Source organism: Canis aureus, chromosome 18 (genome assembly GCF_053574225.1).
Source record: "Canis aureus isolate CA01 chromosome 18, VMU_Caureus_v.1.0, whole genome shotgun sequence".
NCBI classification, from domain to species: Eukaryota; Metazoa; Chordata; class Mammalia; order Carnivora; family Canidae; genus Canis; species Canis aureus.
Window position 1 is genome coordinate 5506339 of NC_135628.1, and position 27743 is coordinate 5534081.

The 27743-nt window shown below is 40.2% G+C and overlaps 1 protein-coding gene and 1 long non-coding RNA gene across 14 annotated transcripts in view; one reads left to right on the forward strand and one right to left on the reverse strand.

The window, feature by feature from the left end:
• The window catches only part of LOC144288530 (uncharacterized), a 344649-nt gene that overhangs the window by 103790 nt on the left and 213116 nt on the right, over positions 1-27743 (forward strand). The window lies entirely within an intron of this gene.
• CAV2 (caveolin 2) lies at positions 11975-19630 on the reverse strand. 2 transcript variants are annotated; one of them, XM_077856032.1, is made up of 3 exons: positions 19409-19625; positions 18958-19145; positions 11975-14265 (listed from the first exon to the last, which is right to left on the reverse strand). In XM_077856032.1, exons 1-3 carry the CDS (start codon positions 19556-19558, stop codon positions 14115-14117), a joined length of 489 nt encoding a protein of 162 aa, XP_077712158.1. In that variant the 5' UTR covers positions 19559-19625; the 3' UTR covers positions 11975-14114. The 2 variants fall into 2 exon arrangements, with proteins under 2 accessions (XP_077712158.1, XP_077712159.1); XM_077856033.1 differs by lacking the exon at positions 18958-19145 and having other exon boundaries at positions 19409-19630.

Sequence of the window (27743 nt, forward strand, 5' to 3'; positions counted from 1 at the left end):
TTTCCATTTTGAGTATTTTAAATATTTTTTTCTATTTATTTTCTTAAAAAAGAACAAACAACTATTTGTACATTCAAAAATCTTCCTGAAAAGATGAGAAAATATTTTTTTTCATCCAGTTTTTTTTTTTTTAAATTAACTTCACTCTGCTTATTTGTAAAACGGAACACATATTGACATCTTAGCGGTGCCATGAACATTTAATGAGGTGATGCACTTAAAGCACAGAAGATACTGCGTAAGTCTTAACAGATGCTAGGGGTAGGGACAAATTTCAGCCTACAGGTTCAGAATCAAAATAAATATATTTTAAAGTATTTTTCTTGTAACATAGCTTAACCATCCAAGATACGGCAAATTGTATAATCAAATATCATTTTGCCATATTTGCTTCAGATTTTTTAAAAGTAGAAAACATGGGTACTACTGAAATCCCTTGTGAGATGTAACTCTCTCTTTTTTTGTAACAGAACTTAATTTCTTTCACCCCCCCCCCCCATACCTTCAGGTGGCAGAAACTTTTCTGCCATTTTGCTGGGATTGCACCTACTTCCCAGGGGCTTCTGAATTGCTACGGAATCTCAGGGTCTGGGGAGGAGTCTCTTCCTTCGCTGTGCATCTTGGATCTGCTGATAGGTACATCATCATCCTGTCTATCTTCAATCATTGGTCCATTCAGGGTGTTGCTACTCTGTCCTTCATGTTCATTCAAAATGCTCTTTAGGCCCAGAGACACTTTTTGCTACTTCTGTGTTTTTTTTGTTTTTGCTTTTTTTTTAATTGGGCCTCTATTTACATCTAATACATTTGAATGGGCAGACCTGATGTAGCAGCCTGGAGCCACCCATGGTGAAGGTGCTGCAGAGAAGAAATGCCCTGCCGGGGTACAGAGAAACTCTAGGGGTTGCTATCTCCACAGGCCCTACTCAGAAACAGGAGGCACAACTGTCTTAGCGATTATATCCTCTTAATTTATCTGAGCCTTGGCTAAAGACACACATATGTCAAAAATCTTTTTGCTTATTTTCCCAATTTCCTCCCCCTTGCACAGGAAGCCATGCTTGCATATCACCCAACAATTTTTGTGTGACCTGAATTCCCCCAGGCATTCACCAGGGGTTTTGGAATCAAGAAAAGCCTTATCTCTGCTTTTCTGCTGTAAGGATCCTTCCCTAGGCTTAGAGGTGGGTGGGGTAGGGGAGTGCCCCAGGGGCTTCTAGAAAAGAATGTAAGTTAACGTATCAGAAGTGTCATCATTAAGTTTTCTTTTTTTCCTTCAACCAAATCCTGCCAAGATTTTGCCAGAAACATCTGATAAGCTCTATCTGGTATTTCTGAATTACAACAAACCCTTAAATCCAAATTTTAAATATTTAATATTTCATTGATAGCCATTATTTACATTTATTTATATTTCATTGATAACCTTGTGTTAAGGCTTTTATCCTTCTAACTAACTCAAAATATTGATAGTGGAATAATATATCTGGTCTTTAGCTATCATGTCAGTTTACTTTCCAATTTTCTTATCAAATGCTTTGTTATCCAAGACCAAACCAATCTGACTGGTTATTTAATATTATTGAAATAAGATTAATTCTTGGGAAAGCTTTTGGATAGCAAATCCTGTGTAGAAAAGTACAATTCTTCTCGGTGTCCTAACTAAAATTGGTAAAAGTATAGTTGTACACACTGAATCAGTGTGGATGAGGTTTTCTGGCTATGTCTGAGTGATATCACAATAGCTAATTAAAAGTGAAAGATGATGTGAAACAACACTTTTTTGTCATCATATATCCACTACATATTTTAAAACTGAATTTTAGGGTGTATCAATCAATTAGTGCTACAATCATTTGGCATCAATAAACTACTACAAAACTCAGTAGCTCAAGAACAACCGTTCGTTCACAGAGACCTATGGGTTGGGTGGGCTGGGGCTCAGTTGATGTAGGCTAGGGCCGCTGGGGCAGCTCTGCTTTTCACTGTAAGTCTGTGCTGGCTCTGTTCCATATCTCTGTGCTCCTTGGACCCTCAAGCTATTGGGGAAGATTCTTCTCATGATCCAAGAAGTAGCAGATACAAAAAAGGAAGAGGAAAAATATGCCATAGGCTCCTGGAAGCCTAGACCTGGAAATGACACTGCCCCATTCTGTAGGGCAAGGTCAGTCACGTGACCTAGGCCAAAGTCAAGGGTTGGGAAGTGAATTTCATCAATGAGGCCAGGGCAGGGTGTGAATACAGGAAGGCGTAAAGATCCCAAATCTACATTCAGTGTATTCATCGTTAGGGACTGGTTTTTGGGTTCAGTTTTCCATGTTTTAATCTAGTTTATGAGATATACCCTTTTGCTGTTTTTTAGTTCCCATAAAGCTATACATAGTTTATTAAAAAATCTTCCCAATAAGTAATTGATAAAAAAATCTCTTAATCTTAAATGCCAACTTCTGTATGAAGTTTTTTTTTTGTTTTTTTTTTTTAAGATTTTATTTATTTATTCATGGGAGAGAGTGAGAGGCACAGACACAGGCAGAGGGAGAAGCAGGCTCCATGCAGGGAGCCCGATGTGGGACTTGATCCCGGGTCTTCAGGATCATACCCTGGGCCGAAGGCAGGCGTTAAACCACTGAGCCACCTCGGCTGCCCTGTATGAAGATTCTTACATATGATACTTGACAGAGGACGTCAGTGAGAGGGACCTAGACAGGTCATAAGATGCGCTCTCCTGCCTTAACACAGAATGTGATTTTCCAGACAGTTAACAATTTATCCTACTTTCAAAACACTAGGCCATCATCTTGTTATCATTGGCATCACCATTATTATTATTTTGAATTATTGTTTTGGATTTTATTGTTGTTCTGATAAAATTTTTGGCTTTCTTTGAGAATGTAGCAAAATATTGTCTCTAAAAGTAGGTGTTCAAAACTTATTTCCTTACATTTTCTTTTACTTATAAAATATTTTCTTTGAGATACTTTTTTATAAATAATATTAAAAGCAGGGCAGCCTGGGTGGCTCAGCGGTTTAGTGCCCCCTTCGGCCCAGGGTGTGATCCTGGAGACCGGGGATCGAGTCCCACGTCGGGCTCCCTGCATGGAGCCTGCTTCTCCCTCTGCCTGTGTCTCTGCCTCTCTCTCTCTCTCTGTGTCTCTCATTAATAAATAAATAAAATCTTAAAAAAATATATAAAAGCAAAATCACAAAAACAGTCTGGTTTGTCATCTTAAAAGTAAATTTAAATATTGAGAAAATGCTAAATGATAAGCAAATACAAATCACATTGAGTTCTTTTTTTAATTTGTGCTTGGATCCATGAAGATTTCCAGGTTCAATTTATCATCTCATTATAAAGACATAAGAAATCAAACTATCTGCTATGAAATTAGATTATCTACCTATTTTGACTATTTTAATAACTGGATTATAATAGCCTTAACAAAATAACTGATCCAGCATTATTTATTTATTTAAAGATTTGGTCTAGCATTCTTTCTTTCAAAGATTTCTTTATTTGAGAGAGATAGGGGAGGGGAGGGGCAGAGGGAGAGAAAATCGCACACGGATTTTGGGGGGCTTAATCTGATGATCTCTTGACCCTGAGATGAAATCAAGAGTTGGATGCTTAACCGACTGGATCACCCAGGTGCCCCTGGCCTAGCATTCTTTAAAAAGAGAAAATCTTAGTCCAAACTTAGAGCCAAATAGTAATATAACCTAAGGATAATGCATTCAGAAAGCACGAACTGAAAGGTAAATAAATGTTTGGCTCATCTTGTCATCTAGATAGATTTATATCAATAATAAAAATAATAATCACAGTTTTATCTAATCCAACATTGAAAATATTAAATGTGAGAATTGGGCATAGCAATTTTTAGAAAAATTGGGATCAAGTGATGAACCAGATTACTACATTTCATCTAATTGAGAGAAGTAGAATGTTTAGATATGCAGATAATGACTACATTTCCTCCTATTCAAGCAAAACAAAATTATGGCCACCCTTTAGAAGTGTGGAAACTCCATAGTCATTCAAAGTATAACTTAGAAAAAACAAAACAAAACAAAGTATAACTTAGAAAACCTAATAGGACAAAATATAATACGATATGATATAATGTTATGTAGCATATCTGCAATATTTACCATTTTATAATATACTAGTAGAGTGATTTTTTTACTAGGAGTGTTTTAATAGCATATTAGAATAAAAATAAACAGTGTATTAGAGTATCACATCTTTTATTTTAACAAATAATTTAAAAATTCCATTTCAATGATAATGAAATGATAAAGAATAAAATGACATTATCCCCCGAACACCAGCAAAAGTTATAAGGAGATACAGACTTCCATATTTTTCCTAAGTTAATGTAAATATTTGGGAGGAGCCCTCCACAAAAGCTCTTTGTTTTGTAACCAACCCGCCTGGCTTTAAGTCAGAGCTCCATTATATAACAACGGAAACTCTCTTTCCTTTTGGCCCTTTCCCTAGTAAATAAACTATTTACCAGGAGCTGCTTTTTACCTGGGGGAGATTTATCTCCACAACTACTCCCTTTGAGGCGATGATGCTCAATCCTAGAGCATTTCACTCTTTAAAAGGTGTATCTAAGTTCATATTAACCATTCATTCAGTGGTTTGGTCTTTACAGAGAACTCTACTTTCTTACAATCATATGATGAGTGAGTTTGTTATTTCACTAATTTCGGAGAAAATCTGTGATTGCAACATTAGCTTTCCTATGCACTAGAGGATGGGCTTCATTCTGCACTACTGGTTTTGCCTTCAGTTCAGCTTACTTCAGAGGAAATGTGAAAGTTTTAAAAGTAGGTCTGGGGGATTATAGCTGTGAAACAGGTCCTAGAATCCTTCCAGAGGGCCAAATATCTCTGTCAGTTTCTTCTTTTCTCTGTCTGCAGCTGCTTCATTGTCATTTCTTTCTATGTCTTACTCAAGCTCTACTAGGGCCTTATTACTCAAAGTGCGGTCCAGGGAGCTATGGCATCAGCATCTCCTGAGAGCTTGTTAGAACTCAGAATTTCAGGCCCAGTTCCTGATTTACTGAACCCAAATCTGGACTTTGACAAGATCTCCAGGTTATTCGCGTGCACATCTACACTTTGAGAAGCTGGGACCTAGGAGAACCTTGAAAATGCACATTCTCTAAAAGCATTTTAAGGGGCAGGAGTTATGCCATCAAATATTACTTTCCAATGTAAGAACTATAAATGAGAACTCCCCCTCCGTCCCCCACCCCCCAACGCGCCTGCGCACACACACAATTACTTGCCAAAAGAGTCTTTACACGATGGGAAGAACAGTAGGAACTGAAGCCTGGATGACTTAACAGGGAATCCCAACTCCACAGGAGGAAGTAACAAACATACTATTAAAGAAATATTTGTAAACAGATGGAAGGAACCGTCATTTAAGGGGGAACCCTCCAGGCTAAGTTGGCCAAGTTGCTCGCAGGGAACTGGCAGTTCTTTTCATTTCTATAAACTGAAGGCTTCTTGGAATGTGAAATCAAGAATTACAAAATGGGTAGCAGCCAAGATATTTTTTTTTTTTTTTTTGGTATGAAAGGTCCTGAGCTATATTAAACTACCCCATTAGCCACACCCAAGTAGTATTGGTGGGTAGGAAGAGTTGAAGCACCACTCTCCTGTTAACTTTATAAGAAGATAAAGGGGTTTCTTAGGGACTGCTTGAAAGTCACCCAAACCCATCTTGCACCATGAAATGTTTCTTTTTTTTTTTTTTTTTTTTTTCTTTTTTTTTTTTTCCATGAAATGTTTCATGCTGGGCAGACCTCACTGCAGATTTTAAAGCTGGAGAAATATTCCCTTCAAACTCTGAATATTTCTTCAACTCGAAGCATCATAAAATCGTGAAAATCTTAAAATGAATCCCTAGTTCAATATGCAGCATTGAACCTGTCTGCATTTAATCTGTCCCAGATAAATGAACGTTCATCATTCCCAAAGTTCTTCCAGGAAAAATATTTCACAACCTTCTCTTTACTGTTTCCCTTTGTTTGAATATATTTATGATCACAATCTTATGGTGTGTATCTATGCTAATTATAAGAGAATTCCACTTAGGCTTTCTCTCCGAAAAAAATAGTTTTATTTTTTAATTTTTTTAAAAAAATTATTATTTATTCATGAGAGACACAGAGAGAGGCAGAGACCCAGGCAGAGGGAGAAGCAGGCTCCATGCAGGGACCCCGATGTGGGATTTGATCCCAGGACCCCGGGATCATGCCCTGGGCCGAAGGCAGACGCTCAACTGCTGAGCTACCCAGGCATCCCAATTACTATTTTTACCTGTGAGTGAAGAATCTGGAGGAGAAATGAGTATGGGGATCACGATACTTGTTATCACTATAGAAAAATGTTTATTACATTTTTACGTGTGTACGATGGAATACTATAATGTCATTCTACAATAGCACCTAATACTGTAGTAAAAATTACAAATATATTTATAACTTTTTACTAATATACATACAGACATACAAAAGCTATCACACACTGCTATTGCAATTTTTAAGTTGTACAAACCTATTGAAAAGCAGTATGACAATATACAACCCTACCATTAATATTAATATGATTGTATACTTCAATCTAGTTTTTTCTGCTTTCAAAAATTTATCATGAGCAAATTACCTTATAAGAGGAAAAACATTTATATATGGCTTTCCCTGGGATTTCCGAGACTAAACAACTGCTAATAAGACCGGATAACATATTTTTTATTTTTATTTTTTTATTTATTTATGATAGTCACAGAGAGAGAGAGAGAGAGAGAGAGACACAGGCAGAGGGAGAAGCAGGCTCCATGCACCTGGAGCCGGATGTGGGATTTGATCCCGGGTCTCCAGGATCGCGCCCTGGGCCAAAGGCAGGCGCCAAACCTCTGTACCACCTAGGGATCCTAAGACTGGATAACATATTAAAAGACGTACAAACTGACAAGAAATTTCCAACCAAGTGAGAAAAGATACAAAATGTGGCTTCTGTTTAGAAAAATGCATGCTTAGTGTATATAGAAATCATCACTGTAATTATTAATATTTTACGTGTCAAGCCGTCAAGTATTGAGGAGAAATGTCACCATTGTGCTTTTGATCCATGTGAGGACTTGTTAGAGATAGTGAAATTTTATGAAATTTACAGAAGATAGGAATAATAACTGATATTTGAAAAATATTCTTTCTCATTTAAGCTAGAGTTTAGAGCCTAGAGCACAGACCGTAAAGGGAAAGCGTCTGCTCAGGAGAGCAGGGTATAAGGCTGGGGGAGGGCTCAGGGGTCAGAAGGGGACAGAGTGAGGAGGGTACAGGGCACTCAGTTACCACCAGCTTGGGGGGAACTCTTATCACTGAGGACTTGGAACTGACTCCATTGATCAGAGAAAGGAAAAAAAAAAGGGTGCTTCTCAGGGCAGGAAAGGTGACATGACTAAGTGATGAATGAAAAAGAAGAATTTGGCTAGAAGGGAGAACAAATCATTAGAACAGCTATGCACACATGCTAGAAATAGCAAATCATCTCTGTAGTGATTAAGAGCCTAGACTCTGGTGTCAGATTCTCTTGGCTCAAATCCTCACTCCCACTGAGATCTTGGGAAAATCCCTCAACTGCAGAGCATCAATTTACTCCTCTGAAAAATGGGGATGATGATAAAATCCATATCATGGGATTAAAGGGCAGATTAAATAAATGCCTAGCAGGTAATAAATGCTTAACAAATATAAATGTTAGTGTTTGTACCAGAGATCAGAATTGTCCTGCTGATACAAGGCATGAAGGATTCCAACCAGTTTCCCCCTCCGTTAAAGAAGCATGTTAATCCTTGCTACTTGCCTCCCTGGGAAATTGTGTGTTTATCCCTCAACTTTCCAAAAGACTTCTTGTTTCACTTGTCCCAGTTAGCTGAGCCAGCAGTTGGCTGGAGCTGGTATGCCATTCAGCTAGAGAAGCAGGTCCTGCTTACTGCCCTTCCCTCCCCTTTTGTTACTGGCAGGTGCTCGATGACAGGCTACTCGGAGGCAGGGAAAGAAAAGAATGCTCCAAAGATGACCTTTTGCTCTGATCTCTTCCTGATGCGTTTATGTCTGGGAGAAATATTTGCCCTTGCTTACGTGCTGTTTCCCACTCTGAGTCATGTCTCTTCCTTTCTCTCATCATTTTCCACCCCTACCTTTTCCTATAATGGCAAAAACCACTTCTCCAAACGTGCAGCCAAGCTGAGTGACCTAACACGTCCGAGTGCAGGCGGATAGGTGTCTCTGTCCTATTTTTGGATAATTGTTGAAGTGGTGTCCTCTGATTTCTCTGACTGCTGCGTGGTCTTCTTTCTTTGCCACAGATAACGTGGCAACAGTCAACAGCACAGAGAGGCAAGGTGAGAGAGAGACCGATGGTCAGAGGTTGTAATTCAGTTTTTGCTTTACCTTTTGCTTTTCAGCATTATCTTTAGGGTACAGAGTAGTAGCAGAGCCCTCAAGTCCCCTTCCACGGTCCTTTACATTCAATCAGACATAAGTAACATTTCTTTATGGAAAAAAGAAAAGTCTTTAAGTGACATCAAGTCTCTCTATGCTCGTTCATTTTCCATTGTCCCCTTCACTAGAGGTTTGGAGCAGGAATGTCCAAAAGCAAAGCCATGATGGCTGAGGATTGTGTCTTTGGAGCCTCCTATTTTCCCTTTTTCTGTCCCAACTTCCTCCTTGGTACTCTCACGTGGAGCTCAGCTCAAAGCCCTCTCGCAGGTCCCTTATGTAGTTTTCAGTATCCCCTTCTCAGATCCTTCATTCACATAAAGTAAAGGATGACTGTTCAGCTGATAGATGGAAGAGTTACCCTACGCAGGGGCATCTTTTACTTAACACAAGCATCAGAGGGTAAGGTGCCATTGGTGGCAGTTCAGACATAGTGCAAAGCAAAAGGCTGAGGAGCAGATACGAAAATGTCTGAAAAATATAGCAAAGGGTCCCTTTTGTTCATTTTGCCATTTGGGGTTGAACAGGGAGAGGAAACGGGGATGATTAAATTATGGAAGCCTGACTTGTTTTTACTCCTAAAAATTGTTGCCTGAATATTTAGTATATCTTTATCCTCACCTTCCTCCTTTAATACTTTTCTTTTGTCCACACACACACACACACACACACATGTATATATATAAATACCTTGAAGGAAAGAAATATACCAAATCCTGGTTTATGATAAATTACGTCAATGGTGGTAATTTTTCACTGCAGTACTACCTACATTTTTTTTTTTTTTTAGTTTCTTAATGTGCAGCCTTCTTAACATTCTTTAAGGTCTTGTTATCTTAAACATTCTAAAATGACAATGTTGAGAGCTAAAGAAACTGAGCCATTATTTATATGATTTCTCTACTGTGCTATTTAATTTGTCCTGGGATTCAAATGAGATAATGCACGGGACTGGGTTTTCTAAAATGTAAAACCCCATTAAAGAATCTTTTTGTATTATACATTTCAAAATGGGGAATAGGATAGTGAAAGAAATAGCAATTTTTATTTTATTTTTTTTAAAGATCTAATTTATTTATTCATGAGAGACGCAGAGAGAGGCGGAGACATAGGCAAGGAGCCCGATGTGGGACTCAATCCTGTACCCTGGGGATCAAGCCCTGAGCCAAAGGCAGACACTCAACTGCTGAGCCACCCAGGCCTCCAAAATAGCAATATTTTTAAAATACCAGAAACTGTGTTTCCCAATGAGCTTCTAAGTGCTAGTATTTCCTACCCCTGAGATGTGAAAATACATTTCAGATAAGAGAATTGAGAGTAAAGCATTTCCCCAAAGGATGAAATACACCTAATATGTTTTAATATACATTTTTGTTTTCCCAACTGATGGTTCATGAGTGAGAAAATGGTGAGAAAGGAAATCTTATTAGAATCAGTATGTTTCAAACCTCTCTTGCAAATAAAGAAAATTACGAAGTTGAAATGTGATTCCCATCCCAGCTCTGCAATCATTCCTAGTTTTCTTCAGTTATTTATTCTCATAGTCATTCATCCAGAAAATATTGACTGAGCTCACCAAGTGCTGGGCCACCTCAGGAAACAGAGACCAAGTCATGTTTTTGGTTCTCAAAGATCTATCTAGCAGTCTAGAGGGGATTCATGGGGTGAGTTTTCCATGTGGGAAGTGAGAATAGGGTCTGCACAAGATTTTATCTGAAGTCACAGAAGAGGCACTTGATGTGGAGGAGTTTTAGAAGCGGGGGTGGGACAGGCCTTGAGGAGAGGAGTGATGTTGGCACAGGGACAGAGGAGAGAGTCGGGCACACAAGAGCTGCTTGGCACTTCAGTAAGGGCTACAGTAGGCGGGGCCGAAGATAGCAATGGGGTGATAGTGAAGGCCTTGTATACATAGCTTAAGAGCTTGGATTTTGGTCTAAGAGCAATCACATACATTTGATAGTTTTATGCAGGAGAGCGTCATGGGAGTTTTGATAAGATCACTTTATTTTTCGAAAAGGAAGATGGATTGGAGAAGATCATATCGAAGGCTGGAAGTGAGGCCCATTAGGAGGCTGTGGCAATGGGCGAGGCAAAAGATGAAGGTGGCAATGATTATGGTGACAGAGCAGTGATTTTGGTAGAAACATGTCCAAATAAAATACATTTTAATTAGAGAATAGAAATTAGCAAAATAATTTTGCTAATTTTGCTAATTTTCTCTGAAAATACCGCATTATTTTCAGAGAAAAATGTAACAACAATAAAGACTCAGAATTGTTAAAGATCTAGGAATCCCTGTCATGGAGAATCAAAGCCACATACTCATCTTCACAATCGACTGAAGATTGAAAAGTCAATGTGGGGGCGCCTGGGTGGCTCAGTGGTTGAGTGTTTGCCTTTGGCTCAGGGCGGGACCCCGGGGTCCCGGGATTGAGTCCCACATCGGGCTCCCCACAGGGAGCCTGCCTCTTCCTCTGCCTGTGTCTCTGCCTCTCTCTCTGTGTCTCTCATAAATAAATAAATAAATAAAATCTTAAAAAAAAGTGAATGTATTCATTATTGTATTTATAGCACATCAGCCTTCTAATTGATAGAAATTTGTGATTTTTAAAAAATTCCTGGTCTGAACAGCTAGATTGTTTTTGCATATACATAGGCAAGTCTTCATCCTACTAAAGTCACAGAAAGCAATGAGATAGGAAGCTCCTGAGATCCTTTAATTTCCTTCATTAGAGATAAGAAAACTGAGACCCTGAGATTAAACCCCTTGCAGGTGACACACCTCAGTAATGGCAGTGCTGAGACTGGAGTCCAGATGCCTAATCTGGAGGGCGGGCCTTTTTCACTCTAATAGCTTCCCAAGAAAGGCATCTAAATAAATTAATGGGAAGTGGATGACTGTTGAAAAGAGATTTTTAGGTTCTTCAAAAATATAAAAAACGTTTTAGAAAGCCAAACACCTGCTTTATTATTAGAGGTTGGTCATTTTTCCAGATTAACTGACGAGAAAATCCGTGCCAATATCAGCAACTACTCTTAACATACTCACTTTCCAAAAATAATTTTGTACTCTAGTCTGGCTTCGTGGTACCACTATCCAAGTACATGTGATTTATATTGTTTTACTTTCTTATTTAAAAAATTGAAAACAGAAATATCAGTTTATTTAGGATTAGCAAGAGACTTCCATTTCATGAGGAAGATGAAGTATGATGACTTTGTGAGCAATTCATTGTGTATACTATTCATCAAGTGATAGAAAAATTTATAGGGAACCTGTTTAAGTGCTGGGAAAACAAATAATTAAATTACTAATTCCATAATTTTTCACAAATACATTCCTGAATAAGCAGCAACTCATGTATTTTTTTTTCCTGTTATGAGTTTTTAATGGCTTAGAAAAAGGTTCTTTACTGATCAGTTTTATATCTAATGCAATAAAAACAATGAACACATTTTATGAGTTTTTAGAAAGTTTATTACTGATACTTATCATCTATTTGCCCCACCCCCAAATAAAAGAACCAACATATTTGCACATGAAACCTGGGTCCACTTGATAAAAAATTTCAATCTTTGAAATAAAATAGTTAATGGCAAATCTCAATAAAAATTCATTTTGACAATAATCAATGCTATTCAGAAATAGGGAAATCATATGTCTTACTTGTTAAAACTTAATGGGTTTTGTTATATGCCTGTGTGTATATATTTTGCTTTAAAACTTATCAATAGCTATTGGAAAAGACATGATTTAAGCTTATGATTTATTTAAAAGCATATTTTAGTAAGCAAATACTTTCGGCCAATCAACATATCCAAATATTTTATAAAACACTTTAAATACAACTATATAGTTGTACAGTTTATCGTATAACTATAAAATCACAAGACTGATTGACTTTTAACATAATAAAATCTATGTAGTCAAATGAGTGGTAATGTTTTAAGGTAATGATCATGGGACTCTCAAGGATGCTACAGAGGCACTTTTGAAGTCTCTTTTGTAGCTATTTTCAAAAGGATAGGAGTTTCATAGTTTAATGATTCATTTACTTTGGCCCCCAATAGTATTCCAGTTCAGACATCCTTTATATTTACCAGTCCTGGCAATTTGGAAAAGTAAAACTAATCTTCATTGAATGAAGATTTGTCATCTATGAAGATGTTCAAAGGAATGTTAATTCAGGTTCTGATAATAATTCTGAAATTTGAGGATTTACACACTTTTAAGATGTGTAAATTATAGTAACCACGTATATCATAGACATCTTCTGTATATGCCTCTCATTTTGGAATAATGAGATTTTTAAAACAACAGTGACTCATAACATTGAAATAGGACACTATAGTTAAAAAATGATAAGAACCATTTTATACTGTATAACAAAATCCATATCAGACAACATCTTGGAAGGGTATATCTGTTGGTTTTTACGTGTGTGTGTGTGTGTCTGTAGCTCAATAGCATGGGCCCAACAAATTGACAACTTTCCTGTAAGTCTCTCTCCATGAATCACTGCAGTTGAAATAGTGCTTAAGTGTCAGAAATAGCTTTTATGTAAAATGTTATTAAATAGCACCAGTATTACTTGAAGGTAAAGTGAGACATTAACAGGAACGCAGAATACAAGTTTAATTTCTAACTACAAGAGAGAAAGCATCTCCCAGATGAAATACCAGTTAGATTTGGATTATTTTTAAGGTCACAGCCAGGAAAGCATCACTCATGAAACATTTCAGGATTTTGCTTGGAAAAGTTAGAGAAAAGCCCTGTATATCGCTCTTTTACATTATATTCCCAAAGAAGAGATATATGCTTACGTAATCAAGACAGTGCAGTCTCACCAATGAAGTTCCCCATGAAAGATACATTTACTCATTTTATATATTAGTTCAACAAGATAACAAATATAATAAAAGTACTTAAAAGCAATCTGATTAGAGCAACATTTACATTAAGTACAAAATATACAGTAAAATGAAACATCTTATTAAATAGACCTGTAGGTTAACAATACCTTACTTAAAGGTACACATGTTCATGACTCTATTTTCACATTTATTTGTCCTATATTTGATAGCTCCTATTACCACGGCATGCTTTTGTCACTGTAATTTCTAGGATCTTTGTATATTTTTCCTGTAAGTATTCCCATGACTTTATCTGCAAAGGTAATTTAAAAAGCATTGCTTTCAGAGTAAAAAAAAAAAAAAGAAATTCCATATTTTTTACAAGCAGTTGTGCACAAAACTATTATAGTGTTTGGGAAACGTCCCTCGATCTTTATAAATTCATCGTTATAAAATATGTACTTTTGTACTAAAGTAAAGACTTGCCTTTAAAATTAAGTGTTGCCAACCTACTGTATTATTCTGGCTCTAAAGTTAGATACGAAATCCTTGACTATTAATTAGAAGAGCATTATTTGAGAAGATCTGCCAATCAACATTTCCAAATGTGGTTGCCCATCTTAAAAATGGTTTCTTAATTAGAACAGTTGGGGATGCTTAGAACAGAACAGTAGTGCTTTTGCATTATAACAACAAAGAAGTATTACAGTATCCAGCTCTCCAGCCCTGGGGTCCAAGTGCTCAGTCGTGACTCACTTGCAAGCTGACAGAAGAGAAGCTGCGTCCTACACTTGAACACAACGGGGCAATGACAGCATCTGTTACACTCTTCCATATGGTCTGCACCGAAGGCAGGACCATGAGGCAGGTCTTCACGAAAGGCATTATAATCCTGGAATGGAGGAAGAGATTTGTGTAGGCATTACTGGTTTTACCAAATAAGGCCGCTGACTCCTGCACGTGCATGGAAAGATATAGTGATGGCCGAATTTACCTAAATTTGGCTGTACATTTGAAACAAGTAAATAAACAGTGACCCTCAGAGTGATGAGATGCGCAGAGACATGTTGCTTAAAAAAATAAACGAGCATGTAGATACTAAACACTAGTAGTCTTTCGGTAGGTGGCATGCTACCTAAAAGAGTAAAGCAAACAAGAAATAAAACAGTAAATGTATCTGCCCCTAAACATTAAACCTGCTTAATTCTTCATATTTTCCTGAGGTTCTACTTCCAGTTGCCTCATTCCACTTCCCTATCCCTTGGGCGAGGCTGGCTTGGATACTCCTTTTCTTTGGCTTCTAAAGTACAAAATTTCCTAATCCTCAAATTTACCAAAGGGGATCATAAATAGATGGCTCCATTTCTGTCTTTCCTACTAGAATGGAGGCTCTTTGAGTGAGGACACCCTTGAACTTTATCAAAGATTTGAGCTGAACCGAATTTAGCATTCCGTCATGCTTAATATTACTAATTTTTCATAGTTATTATATACACTGTGTGGTAGAGCTGTGTGGTAGGATTAAAAGAACCCTGCAATTATGTCAGAACTCTTAGGCAAAACAAAACAAAAAAACCTAGGCTATACTGGAATTATTTTTTCCTTATGTCTTTTCTCAGGATAATTTGCAAATGTTCATATTCCTCAGGCTGATTAATTTTCTCTATAATCTTCTGAATAATGCTCTCTGTTGTGGAAGTGATATTCGAGCACAAAAGTATCTTTGAATTCTCAGGAATTGTTGGTAGCCTCAATGGAATTTTTATTATTATCTGGATGGGCACAAGGAGGTAAGGTTGATTTTCCTGGTTTACTATTAAAACGGGACTTAAGTAAAGGTCTGCTGTGCTTAGCCGAAAGGGAAGGGAAGATCTGTCCGATTGATTGAGATATTTTTAGAATACTGAATTATTCATATCGACTGTATACACATTTATATTTATCTCATATCTTGTTCCAAGTGCTAAAGACTAAAAGAAATTTTTAAAGAAAATTAATTACGGGGTGTTTCAGAGCTAAACAGTTGAATGGAATGCTGAATGATGACAACTTTTGACTTCTTATCCCATTGTTTCTCACTTGATGTATGGCCTTGGGTGTATCACTACAAATTAAGGTAGAACAGGAGCTCTGACAGATTGGCTATAAGGATTAACACTTACTGTGCACCCTTGAAACGTCTATATGCTGCTGTCATTATAATGTACATATGATGCCGTCACGCGTAAGTAGAACAATGTGAAATCAGAATAAATAGTGAAAAGAAAATAATCTCAAATTGCATGTACTATACAACTAAAGTGTACATCAGAAGGCTTCCTAACCAAATCTACTTCATTAAGAATATAATACACTTTCTCCTCTTCCTTAGGCTAAGACATTTTCTATCGCATAGCTTCTTAGATCTCCATGTTCTAAAAGGGAATTTAAGCACAGGACAAAAGCGGACTTTCCAGTTCAGCAAAGTGCAGCTGCTTACATCTGAGACTTCAGTTGATAGGATATGGTAAACTCATTTTAGTTTTATTTTCTTTAAGTTGTTGTTCTCTCACTGTGGATCAGAGGATCGGATGCTCTTCAAGCACTTCTTAAAGAAACCTTTTAATTTATAGAATGACACACTCCTCCATTGGATAACAAAGCCTTTGGAACAAGAGACTCTTACTTAGCTTTGCATTAAGTATAGTGTCACGTAGGTTGCATGGTCACAGCAATTTGCTATGTTAAAAAGCACCGGATGTTATACTCTATGTTGGCAAATTGAATTTAAATAAGCTTTTTTAAAGAAAGTAAAAATCTCTTCTTGAAGAGAAATTGCTACTATCATATTTCTGCAAGTTGGACCATCTATTTGAATCGCATCCCAGCAAAAACAAGGGTTAAGGGAGCTCCAACCACATTCCTTTGATATGATTCCCTTCGGATCAATGATCTGCTGTTGCCAGATGGTGGCTATCTCCTGAATGCGGTATGGTGTCAAACCGATCCACTGGTCCCTCATGGCCTGTACTTCTGACCTAGGATCCAACATCACCAGATTGAGTTCTGGGTGTTTGTTGTTGTTGTTATTTGTTTGTTGAAGCAATCTTAAATCAGATCCATTGTGATAATGTCATGTGGCTTGAATATCTATTACTGAATACTTTCATAGCTTTCGTTACCAACGTCTTGGTACTAAACAACCCCTGCCCCCTGCCAAAAGGAAAAAGAAAGAAGGGGAGTGAAACAGTGCAGGAGAAAGGCTTATTCAAATAGGTTGGTTCTTTTATAAGGCCTTTCTTTCCTTGATCTGGTCTTATCATGTCATGGGAATGTAATCCATTAATGATAAATCTATTTTATCAAGATATAAACTAACTTTTAAGCATTTTTTTTGTTTGAAGTTACTTATCTACTTACAATCACAGCTGCCTGATGATGAATGGATGATTGTTAAATATTAATGTCCCGCATGAATGTAATTTGAAAAACAAGCTGAGGTTAAATAATACATTTTATGTAGCTGAAAAAAAGAAATGGTTTGATGATTCACCACTGGAAGCACTGCGCACACAAAAACACCTTCCGTTTTCAGGAGAACCAGGTGAAGGAAGCATCATTTGGTAATTGTAGCTTTACTTAGGTCTTCCACTATTTAGAACACGAAAACCATTTTGTTTTCAATTCCTCAATGGGTGCTCTAGGAAAGCCCAGCTTTGTTGATCATACACATGGCACTCTGTATTTCTAAACAGCTTAATAGCCAACAGTTTACAATATGCTATGTGGTCACTCAGGTTTTCACATTTTTGAAAGAGGTTAGATGACTGGTTTTGGTTAATTAGGAATCCAAAACTTTATGTGCTGGCTTAGGTGTCTTTTAAAAAATCCATGTGCCTAATGTCAGAATACGAGCTAACCATACATCTGGCCTTAGTGAATTTGCTTGTGTATAAAGGCAAAGATTTTCATTCCTCTGGCAGTCTTTTGGCACTTTCAACATATTTTAGTTGTTTTCCATCTTTAGTGATCAAATTAAATTGATGTTCTTTGTCCTTATTTGGTGAATTTTTATTTATCCACTTTTTATAAAGATTTATTTATTTATGTGTGTGTGTGAGAGAGAGAGAGAGGGAGAGGGAGAGGGAGAGGAAGACAGTGTGTGAGTAGGGGGAGGGCTAGAGGGAGAGGGAGAGAAAGAATCCTTAAGCTGACCATGCTGAGCCTGATCAGGATTCCATTTCCTGACCCTGAGATCATGACCTGAGGTGAAATCAAGTCAGTGGCTTAACCAACTGAGCCACCCAAGTGCCCAGATCTTTTTTTTTTTTTTTATATAATTTAAAAGACTTTTTAGACTCCTTTTTCTCTGTGAGGACTTCCCAGTGCCCCCCCTCCATCTTCCTCAATGGGTTTTCCTCAGCATCTACTTCTGTTACGTAGCCAGCTGCCCTGGTATGCTGAGGCAACTGAAGCAGACCCTACAACTTACTCATCCTTGGCCCAGCGCCCAGCGCCCAGCACAAACTAAGCACTCAATACATTTATCTGGTTGAGCTAACTAGCTAGTTAAGTAACTAAAGCAAATTGATTTACAAGGTAAAGGGGAACTGAGAATAATTTTGTAGCTTCTAGCAATGAACACAATACCTGTTAGGGTGTGAGGGTGTGGCAATACCATGTAAAGTGATTAAGAAAGACATGGAGGCATTTAGGATTATACATTTTGCCAGGACTGCCCTAAGCACAAGCTTGACAACTGTTGCAATACTGGGGGATGATCAGAATGTTCCATCTCTCAGGACCAAGTGAATACCTTTTACAACAATAGCAACACAACTTCTTGGTAGATGTAACATTTTCCTTTAAAATTTTTTTAATGCTTGAAAGGTTCTCCAAAGTTTTATGATGCATTTTGAGTGTGAATAAGGTCACTCAAAATATCCTATTAATGCCCAGTAGGTTTCTATACTTGATTTCCCTTTAAGTTGATGCCACTCCCCATGTTGTGTCATGGGTGAAAAAAAGTAATTTGGAGCCCTTCTCATTTCCTTATCCTGCAGCTTGGGCGTTCATTCGTTTCTGTGGGGGATTCCTCACCTTAATGGCACACACAGGGCCTCTCCTCTGCTGTCATCCTTGCCATTTGCTAGTGGCAGGGCTGGAGCTGCCCCTCCATCCATCGCACGCCTAACCAGGCCTGACATCCCTGCTCAATTATCCTGTCACTGGCGTCCTGCTAGGGGATCCCGTTTGTTTTCGCCCAAGCACAGGTGGTGACCGAATAGAAGGTGATGGAAGACCTGAGTGCCTTGCCCGAACCACGGGCACAAGTCCTAACCCGCAGCCTGTGCGGCGGGGAGCAGGGCCCCCAGGTCGCCACCTGCACCGTCAGCTGGGCCTTAGGAACACCCGAAGGAAGGTCACTTCTGTTTAAGCTCCTCAGCCAACCTAGGCCCCTAAGGAAGGCCCTACCTGGCCCCCGTTCCCGCCCGGGCGCCCGCTCTTCTCGCAGCAGGCCTGGGGAGGACGGGGTGCGGGGGGCAGGGGGCAAGGCACGACCCCGCGGTTCAGCGAGCCGGCGCCCCGGGGTGCCCCTTCTCACCAGATGTGCAGGCAGCTGAGGGTGGCGAAGAGAACCCCTGCCGCGAAGGCCATGGGCATCGCCAGGAGCAACGTCAGGAACTTGTAGATCACGTACTTGCTGACCTCAAACAGGGCATGGCTGCAAATCCACACTTTGTCAAAGGAGTGCGTAGACACGGGCTCCGCGATCACGTCCTCGAAGCCCACCTGCAGGGGCGAGACCAGGGGTCACGAACCTCTGCCGCTGCGCCCCGGGGGGGGGGGGGAAGGGGGGAGGGGAGGGGGGCAGGAGGGGCCGCGGCGCCCCCGGGGGGGGGGGAGAGGAGGGGGGGCAGGAGGGGCCGCGGCGCCCCCATCTCCGGGGCGGGCGGGGCACATCACATCGGGGCCGCCAGCGCCCCCCCACCCCGGCCTCCCCCCCCCCCCCCGCGAGGTGCGAGGCCCCGCGCCCCAGGCCGCCCCGGGCTCACCTGGAGGTGCGAGTTGAGGCGGCGGGGGTCGCGGTCGGAGCCCGAGTCCGCCAGCTGCTCCAGGTCGCCGAAGTCCACGGCGCTGTGGCGGCTGTAGGCGTCGTCGTCCATGCAGAGCTGGACGTCGGCCTTCTCGGTCTCCAGCCCCATCGCGGCGCTCGGGGCGCGGCGGCCGCTGCTGCCCGGCCCGGGCCCCCCTTCCCGCCGCCGCCCCGCCCCGTCCCGCCCCGCCTTCCGCGGGCTCCGCGGCTCCCGGGGCGGGGGACCTGGGGGGGGGAGGGGGACCGGGAGGGAGGGCACGGACCCGAGCCCCGCCCCGCCCCCGGCCCCGCCCCCGGCCCCGCCCCGCCTTGCTCCAGCCCGAGCTGCCGGCTCCTGGCGGAGGACGGACCCGAGCCCCGCCTTGCCCACCTCGGGCCCCCGCAGCTCCCGGGTCGGGGACCCGAGCCCCGCCCCGCCTCGCCTTGCTCCAGCCCGGCGGCTGCGGCTCCCGGGGGCGGGGACGGACTCTAGCCCCGCCCACTCCCCGCCCACGCCCCGCCCACGCCCCGCGCCCGCCGGCTCCTGGAAGGGTCAAGGCCCCGCCCCCGCCACGCCCCCGCCCCGCCCCTTCCGCGCCCACCGGCTCCTGGAGGGGCCAGGACCACGCCCCCGCCACGCCCCCGCCACGCCCCCTCCGGGCCCGCCGCTCCTGGGGGCCCGAGCCCCGCCCCGCCCCGCCCCGCCCGGGAGGTGGCTCCCGCCCCGAGTCCCGCCGCCACTTTTTAGCCGGGTCGCAGCCCGCCTCCGGCTGGGAAGCGTCCAACGGGCATATTCGGGCCCCCGGGGACCCCGGGTCCCCGCCACCGCGGGGCTGCAGAGCCCCTGGGTCCCGGCTGATGCCTGGAACCGCGATCCTCAGCAGCTGCGCGACGCCCAGGGCTGACGCGCTCCCTGCAGGGAAGCGCCCAGGTGCTTAGGAGCGCGGGTCTAGAGCCCCAGGTTTGTCTCCACCTCGCGGCTCTACCCTCCACCGTGTGCCCGGGACCCAGCTGCCTCCTTGTAAAATGGGAGCAACTGGGCGCGGGGCGCCTGGGTGGCCCAGGTCAGGATCCCCGAGTTCTGGGATCAGCCCCTCGTGGGGCTCCTGCTCCGTAGAGAGGCTGCTTCTCTGCACCCCGCCCCCCCCCCCGCTCCTGCAGGTGCGCGCTCTCCCTCGCTCAGATTAATACATAAATATATTTTTTTAAAAATGGGAGCAATTGTTCCTGCTTCACAGTGGTCGCTCGAGAATGAAATTCCTGCAACACCTACACGCTCTCGGAACACACAGCTAGGACACACCTGATTGCTAGGCAGTCGCACAGGTGCTGGAGCATCCAGCCAGCACCGCAGCTGCCGAGCTCCCAGGGCCCACAGGTGTGTGAGCCCGCTGGAGGCGAGGCGAGGAACGAGATGCTCCGGTGAGCTCCCCGTCCCCGGGGTGTTGCACTCTCAGAGCAGAAAGGAGGTCTCTCTCTCTCTCTCCCTCTCTCTGCCCCCCCCCCCTTTCTTCCCTTCTAAATTAAAACTCTTAATTTGCCTTTGAATCAAGCGCTGCTGAAAGATGTCATTTCCTCTCCAAGATGCAGCCGCATTCACAACTACCTGTGAACAAGCCCCTGCCAGGCTGCAAGAGAGGAGCCAGACTGCCGAGTGGCCCCTCAGAAGCTTTCAGAAAGGAGGAGTTTGCATGTTTCCAAGGGTTAAAAAAGTCTGGTGGACTTAGATCCTTCTTTGGGGAGGAAAGTACTTAGTGAAAATTTGCCAAAAGCAAAAGGGTCTTAGCCTTGTGGGGTTGCCGGCTGCTTGCTAAGACGGAGTAACAATGCAGTTAAGTATTGCTGAAAATCAGTGTATTGGGAACTTGCTGCATGTATCAAATCCTGGTGTGTGAACTGGATTTGAAGAATCACTTCTAATTAAAAAAAAAAAGGCTGTTTTTGAAAGAAAACAATAAGAATTATACACAATTAAGAATTGACACAAAGAGCAGGATCTGAATAGGAAAACTATTTTGGAACCAAAACTCAATATTCCTAGTCATTAAATGGATGGCAGTGTTGGTGCCCCATGCTCGAATCTCATGCCTGTCACAGAGGTGGTCGTGTTTGCCCATTCTCTTGTTTCTTACTCTTCTTTCCCAATTTTATTCAGGTTCAGTTCATTCCAAAGCAATTTTGCTTATTGCCTTTTCTATCCTTCTCTACCTCCTCCTTAGCAGACTGACTCTAGGAGTCGGGGCTCTTCTGGAGTTGTTGCCCCAAAACTGTTTATCAAAGTGAATAGAAGACATTAATGCTTAAGAAAATTCATACTAACGATTACTAGGAAATGGAAAAGAAATGAATTTATAGCGAAATAACCTTTTGTAAAAATTTATTTTCCTTAATAAAATCCCAGATTTTAAAATATTGCTGAAGAAGAAAGTCATTCCCATGGTGCTAGAGTTGAAGCAGTGGCTGAAAATCTGGCTAAGTGTCTTTCCTTTCTTTGTCCTCTGATCACGTTTACATTTCCAGTGGGATTAGTAAGACATTTGCAATAATTTTCAAAAGTAATTGACTCATTTTTCAGGCATCAGGGCCAGGAGGCCAAAAAGCGGAAGAAATTAACATTGTCTTAATGGAACAGCTTAGATTATGGATTCATTTGTAATGTGATAGGTATTTATGAAAATGTGATTCTAAAACCTAAGCTAAGAGAAACCCATCTAGGTTTATCGTATTTTGCATAGGGCTTAAAAAAGGATTAACTCATTCATTCACTCTCAAACTTTTATTGAGTACCCCCCATGGATTGATCTGTGTGAGGTTCCTATTTTGATGAAATTCTAGTTCATTTCATCATTTTAATACCAAAGATTTTTTGAGAAGAGCTATAAAAGTGATTTTGCTTATCTTATGAGTAGATGCTTAGAAAATGTTAGTTACTGTTCTCAAGGAGTTTGAACCCATGATTACCGAGGCAGATGGTCCCTATTCACTGGAAGGGGGATCTACCAGAAAAGGAAGAAGACAGGAAGGGGATTGAGCTGAGCACACACTAGTATCTCCCAAACCACAGGATTATTCCTTTGATAACTTTCTTTAATTTTTTTTAAATTGCCCTATAACCAAAGGAACTAAAAAATTTTGTAATAAATACATACTGGTACATTCATCTTCTGGCTGTTATAGCTTCTGACAAGAGGGCTGATTTTCAGATGTGGCATATTAATATGTTTGAAGAATAACAACTGAATAATTGATTAGTTTTTATGAGTAGGATAATTTGTAATAATTTTGTTCCTCACTTTTCTCAGTGTATTGTCTGAGAAAAATGATTTTTCTAGTTCATTGAAAATTGGAGTGCATGCTTTTGTGAATGAAAATAGCTGATTTTTCCCTTCTACTCTTCCTTTCTCCTTCTTTCTCTCTCTCTTTCTTTCTTCCTTTCTGTCACAAATCACAAAAGTGTCATTTTTTTCTCCTGTATAGCTTATGAACAACGTTAGGCAGGGTCTGTTTTACAAATTGCCATCGTGAAATTGGTTATTAATGATAATATTAATTTTAATGAAAAATTAATGAAATAATGACTCCTTAATTTCACCATACAGTATTATGAGTTAATAATGTTTAAAACATTTGGGGTAGACCAGACTTTCTCAGCCTCAATACCATTAACATTTTGAGTCAGATCATTCTTTGTTGTGAGGGGCTGTCTTGTGCATCGCAGGATGTTTAGCAGCATCCCTGGCCTCAGTCCACTGAGTTGCCAACAATAGCTCTCCCCAGTTTCAGCAAACAAAAACATTTCCAGGCATTGCCAAATGTCCTCTGGGATCCAACATCACCTTTCTCCTCCTTTCCTGGGCTGAGAACCCTTAGGTAGCACATTATTGAAACAGTTCTTCGTGTGAATGGGAAAAATTAAGGTCCAGCTGTCCATTTACAACCCCGTGCTTATGATAAATCTCAGAATTGCAATGCCAATTTGTCACAAACTCCAGGGAATTTTGAAATTAAACTTAAGGATACTTGTTTGCTCTCTTAAGTTTCCAAAGAACCCCTTATCATTGGTTACAGATTTTTCAATGCACTGCTGGTATTATTTGAGGGATATATATACCGCATTTGGAGACCAACAAGAAGCAACTGTCAGGCCCTGTCTACCTTGCAACCTCCTGCTCTTCCCTCACAAGAGCCAGAATGGATAATTACAGCTAGAAAAATGGAAATTGGGGACTTCTGGATTTCCCAGGTTTGTAAGGTTTAGTAATTTTTGAGACTCCTCAGCAACTGAATAGCTTTTCAAGTTTTAGGTGAACTTAACAGAGAAGTCCAGGGAGCTGTTGGTGGAAGAGCCAGGCAATTGCTTAAGCATCTCCTCCTAGACTTGCTCACTCCCAGCAGGCACTAAGCCTGGGCAATTTGGAAAGACCTCCAGTGTGCTCGCTGTATGACCCATTCTCTCTGTGGATAGTGGCTGTTTCTTGCATAACTCCCTGTCCCTTAGTCCTTCATCAGTGTATCTCTTCCTCTTCTTCCCCCTCCGTCCCCATTGCCCAGTTACCCCTTCCTCAATACACAGGACAGCCTCTCCCCAAACAATTTAAAGGAACAGATTTAAAAAATACCTGTTATTAAAGTTATTCAATAATCAACTGTTGTGGCGTGGTGCCCGAGAGTTGCATGGCATTTAATAAAAGCTTGTTCATTTTTTTTCTTACCTAAGACTTGTCTTTTTGTAAACATTGTGGGTAAAATTAGCCTTGTACCGGTGAACCAGGGAAATTTTAGTTTGATATTAAGACATAGTCATTTATTTGTAATTAGTGCCAACTTAATCTTCTGGCTGTTTCAAATAGCACCTGCTTTGGCCAAAAACCTCTTCTCATACACAAGAATTTCCAGAATTCACTTTTGTTTGGAAACACTTGACTATAGAAGTAGACAAGGAGAAGTACACTCTTAAAAAGTCCATATTCATGATTAGAGCTGAGAGGATAGGTCTTTCCATTCTTATTCAAAACAATGTGTGACAATGAATTTCAGATTTATTTTATCCTGTTTTCCATAAGTGAAGGATGTTCCTGTTTAATCTTCTGATTATCCCATTCATTTCTGGAATACTGTATATATAAATAAGACACGTCCATAGGGCTTTGATATTTTATCTTTCCAGAACATGAAATAGACACTAATTAGCTTTTGGTGAGCACCAGCTCTCAAGTTAACCTCTTAATAAGTACAACTTCTTCTGTATTCAAATGGGAACATATTTCTGTAAAGATGAATCGTTACGTGTTTTCCAAATACCAATTGAAATATGCACAATAAGACTACTAATTATTAAAACAACAAATCTAGAGGTTGTTTTCTTGACTTGGGGTTTTATTTTGGACAGAAAAAGTATGATTTAATTTGAAGACTTATTTTCTCTAGCAATTCTTTTTACAAATGTTATTTCACTTTCATTTAGAGTAAATGCCAGTTTAAAAACATGACATAGCTCATCTACTTTCATCAAGAGAAAGAAAGATGGAATTATTTTTGGTTTTGTTCAATATTAGTGCATATTTCCAATATAAGAATAAAGACAAAACCACAGAATACCTTAGTGTCTTAGTATCTATTAGGTGACCTTTAGTGCTCAAGAGAGTCATCTGGGAATCAAGAGCAAGGGGAATCCAACTGCACGGAGCAGATGGAAGATTGGAATGCCGCCAAGGGGCTGGGCAGAAGAATTTTTAGATTCTATTTTTCATTCAATAAATATGTGGGAAGAATTGTGTTTCTACAGTTTACTAAAATAATATTTGTCTATTTCTGTTCTGTGGTTACCCAAAACTCTAAGGCAGATTTTTACACTTACCTAAAGGCACAAAATAAATTCAGCAATTTAGGTTGTCTTTACGTTCTCTTTCTGGGCCACTGAAGCCCAGTTAGGCCCTCTGTCTGCCAACTGCTTTTTAACTTCTAGGTTCCTAGTTTGCAACAGTGAGAGGATTGCACCTGAAGGTAGATATTAAAGAAGTTATTTATTTATTTAGATTTTATTTATTTATTCATGAGAGACACAGAGAGACAGAGAGGCAGAGACACAGGCAGAGGGAGAAGCAGGCCCCATGCAGGGAACCCGACGTGGGACTTGATCCCGGGTCTCCAGGATCACGCCCTGGGCTGAAGGGGGCACTAAACTGCTGAGCCATCCGGGATAACCTCTATTTTTTTTTTTTTTTTAAAGAAGTTACTCTATTAGATACATCATATATAGGACTATTGACATTCTGTGTCTGAATAAGGTAATTTTTCTTTTGTTAAACAATTAGTAAGTGAATAAATGTCTGATTTCAAAAAGCAATTTTAATGGATGTCTGCATTTTCTTAAAAAGGTAGGAACCCTTCTGAGCATTCAGAACATTCTTGTCATACTAATCTCAAGAGAAACTGTAAACTTTTCAATGAAATATGCACTGTTTCCTATAACATCTGTATTTATGTCACCATCTCACTTTTGGGAAATGATAACAATTATTTCCCAAATAGAGTGACATTTTCTCCTTGATAATAGTGAGTGAATGTAAGATTCTGCTTGTCATTGATGATCGGTCTACATACATTCACATAATGACACATTTTACTAACAAGTGTGCTTTTTCCTTTTTAAAAATTATTGTGGTCATTGGAAGCTCTTGGATAAACATCTCACTGAAAATCAACTTAGATAGTAAAACACTGTGGCCCTGAAAAACTGCACACTACTTTATTTGGAAATAGTAGAATTTGCAGAATGTTGCTGTAAAGGGCATGTTACTCAAATTACTTGGTTCTGAAGACTCTTACTATGAAAGCAAAGTATTTTCTGAAGGAGTAGAGCACAAATAGCTAAATGTTTGGGCCAAAAAATAGAGTTATTATTTTATTACTTTGGAAAAGCTTATCCAATTTCACCATATACATATTGCAAGTCTTTTTCATTAAAAAATTGCATAATACAGGACGAAAGAGGTGGCAAATGAATGCTAAGTTTAAATTATTCATAATTATAGGATGCTGATTATTTGTCAGAGTTGGACTATCTTTTAGGAACAGAATAAAATGCAAGTAAGTTCCTTTTAGATGTAGGGAGATATTTTAGGATATTAGAACCTCCTCTAGAGTCCTACACTCCTGCCATGGATCTCATTTTCTTTTAGGTTTCTTTGGTGTCTTCTTGTTGGTTTGTTTTTTCCTGCCAGAGAAAGTGTTCCCATGATGAACGGTTTTTTTTTTTTTCTTCTCTCTTTCTTAATTTCTTGCTCTTTTCTTTTCCAAAATGTTATTTTCGCCACTTACACAGTCTTGGTCATTAATCTCAGGATTGGGAAGAACTTAGAGGTTCTAGACCAACGTTCACTCATCCCCAAATCTTCATAATTGACCTTATAGATTGCTGGAATATTTAGCAATGGGGAATTATTTTATAAGGAACCAAATGTGGTTTTTATAAAATTCTTTATTATTTCTTCCAGATCATCTATTTACCTGAAATTCTTTTCCATCCTTCCTACTTACCCTCCCTCCTTCCTTCCATCTGTCCGTCCATCCAGTATCATTTTCTGCCTTCTACAGTTAAAACAAGGATGTGAAATGTCAGCCCTTGAAGTATTTGAAGACAGTTTTTAAACACCAAGCACTGTTACTACTAAATCCCCCATTTAACTGAACAGATTCATTTCCTGCAATTGTTCTTTGCGTGTCACTGTTCCAAAATGCTTCTTCTAATTCTCTCTCTCTCTTTTTTTTTTTTTTGATCCTGTTCCTGATCTTGAAATCACTCATAGAGCATAACACTTGGTCTGGGGTCTCAGCAGTACGTGGAAAAGCAAGCATATTATATCATCTTCTTGGTATTGATCTCTATACTGTTAGATTTTTTGACTGCTCCGTCTTGGTGCTGCTTCAAACTAATACCATTGGACATTAAACTTTTAAGTCTTTTGTATTCATTTGTATTTTAGTTAGGTCATACTGCTAATATGAAGTACTTGAATATTTGATCTTAACAGGATGACCATATTATTCCTATTAAATTTTATCATCTTTGAGTTTCTTAATTTTGACAGTTTTCAGTGAATTACTTTACTGTTAATTTGCAATTTTGCCTTTATCTTTATCCATCATCACTGGCAAAATTTTGAATAGGGCAGTGTTGAGAACCGACTTAGTTATAAAACATTCCAATATAATGCCTATAAATATTATCTACCTGCTGATGATTTGAAGCCTGTTCCCAAGCTTCAAATTTGTATGTTCTGCTGATAACTTTGACATCTCAAACTTTGTCCAAA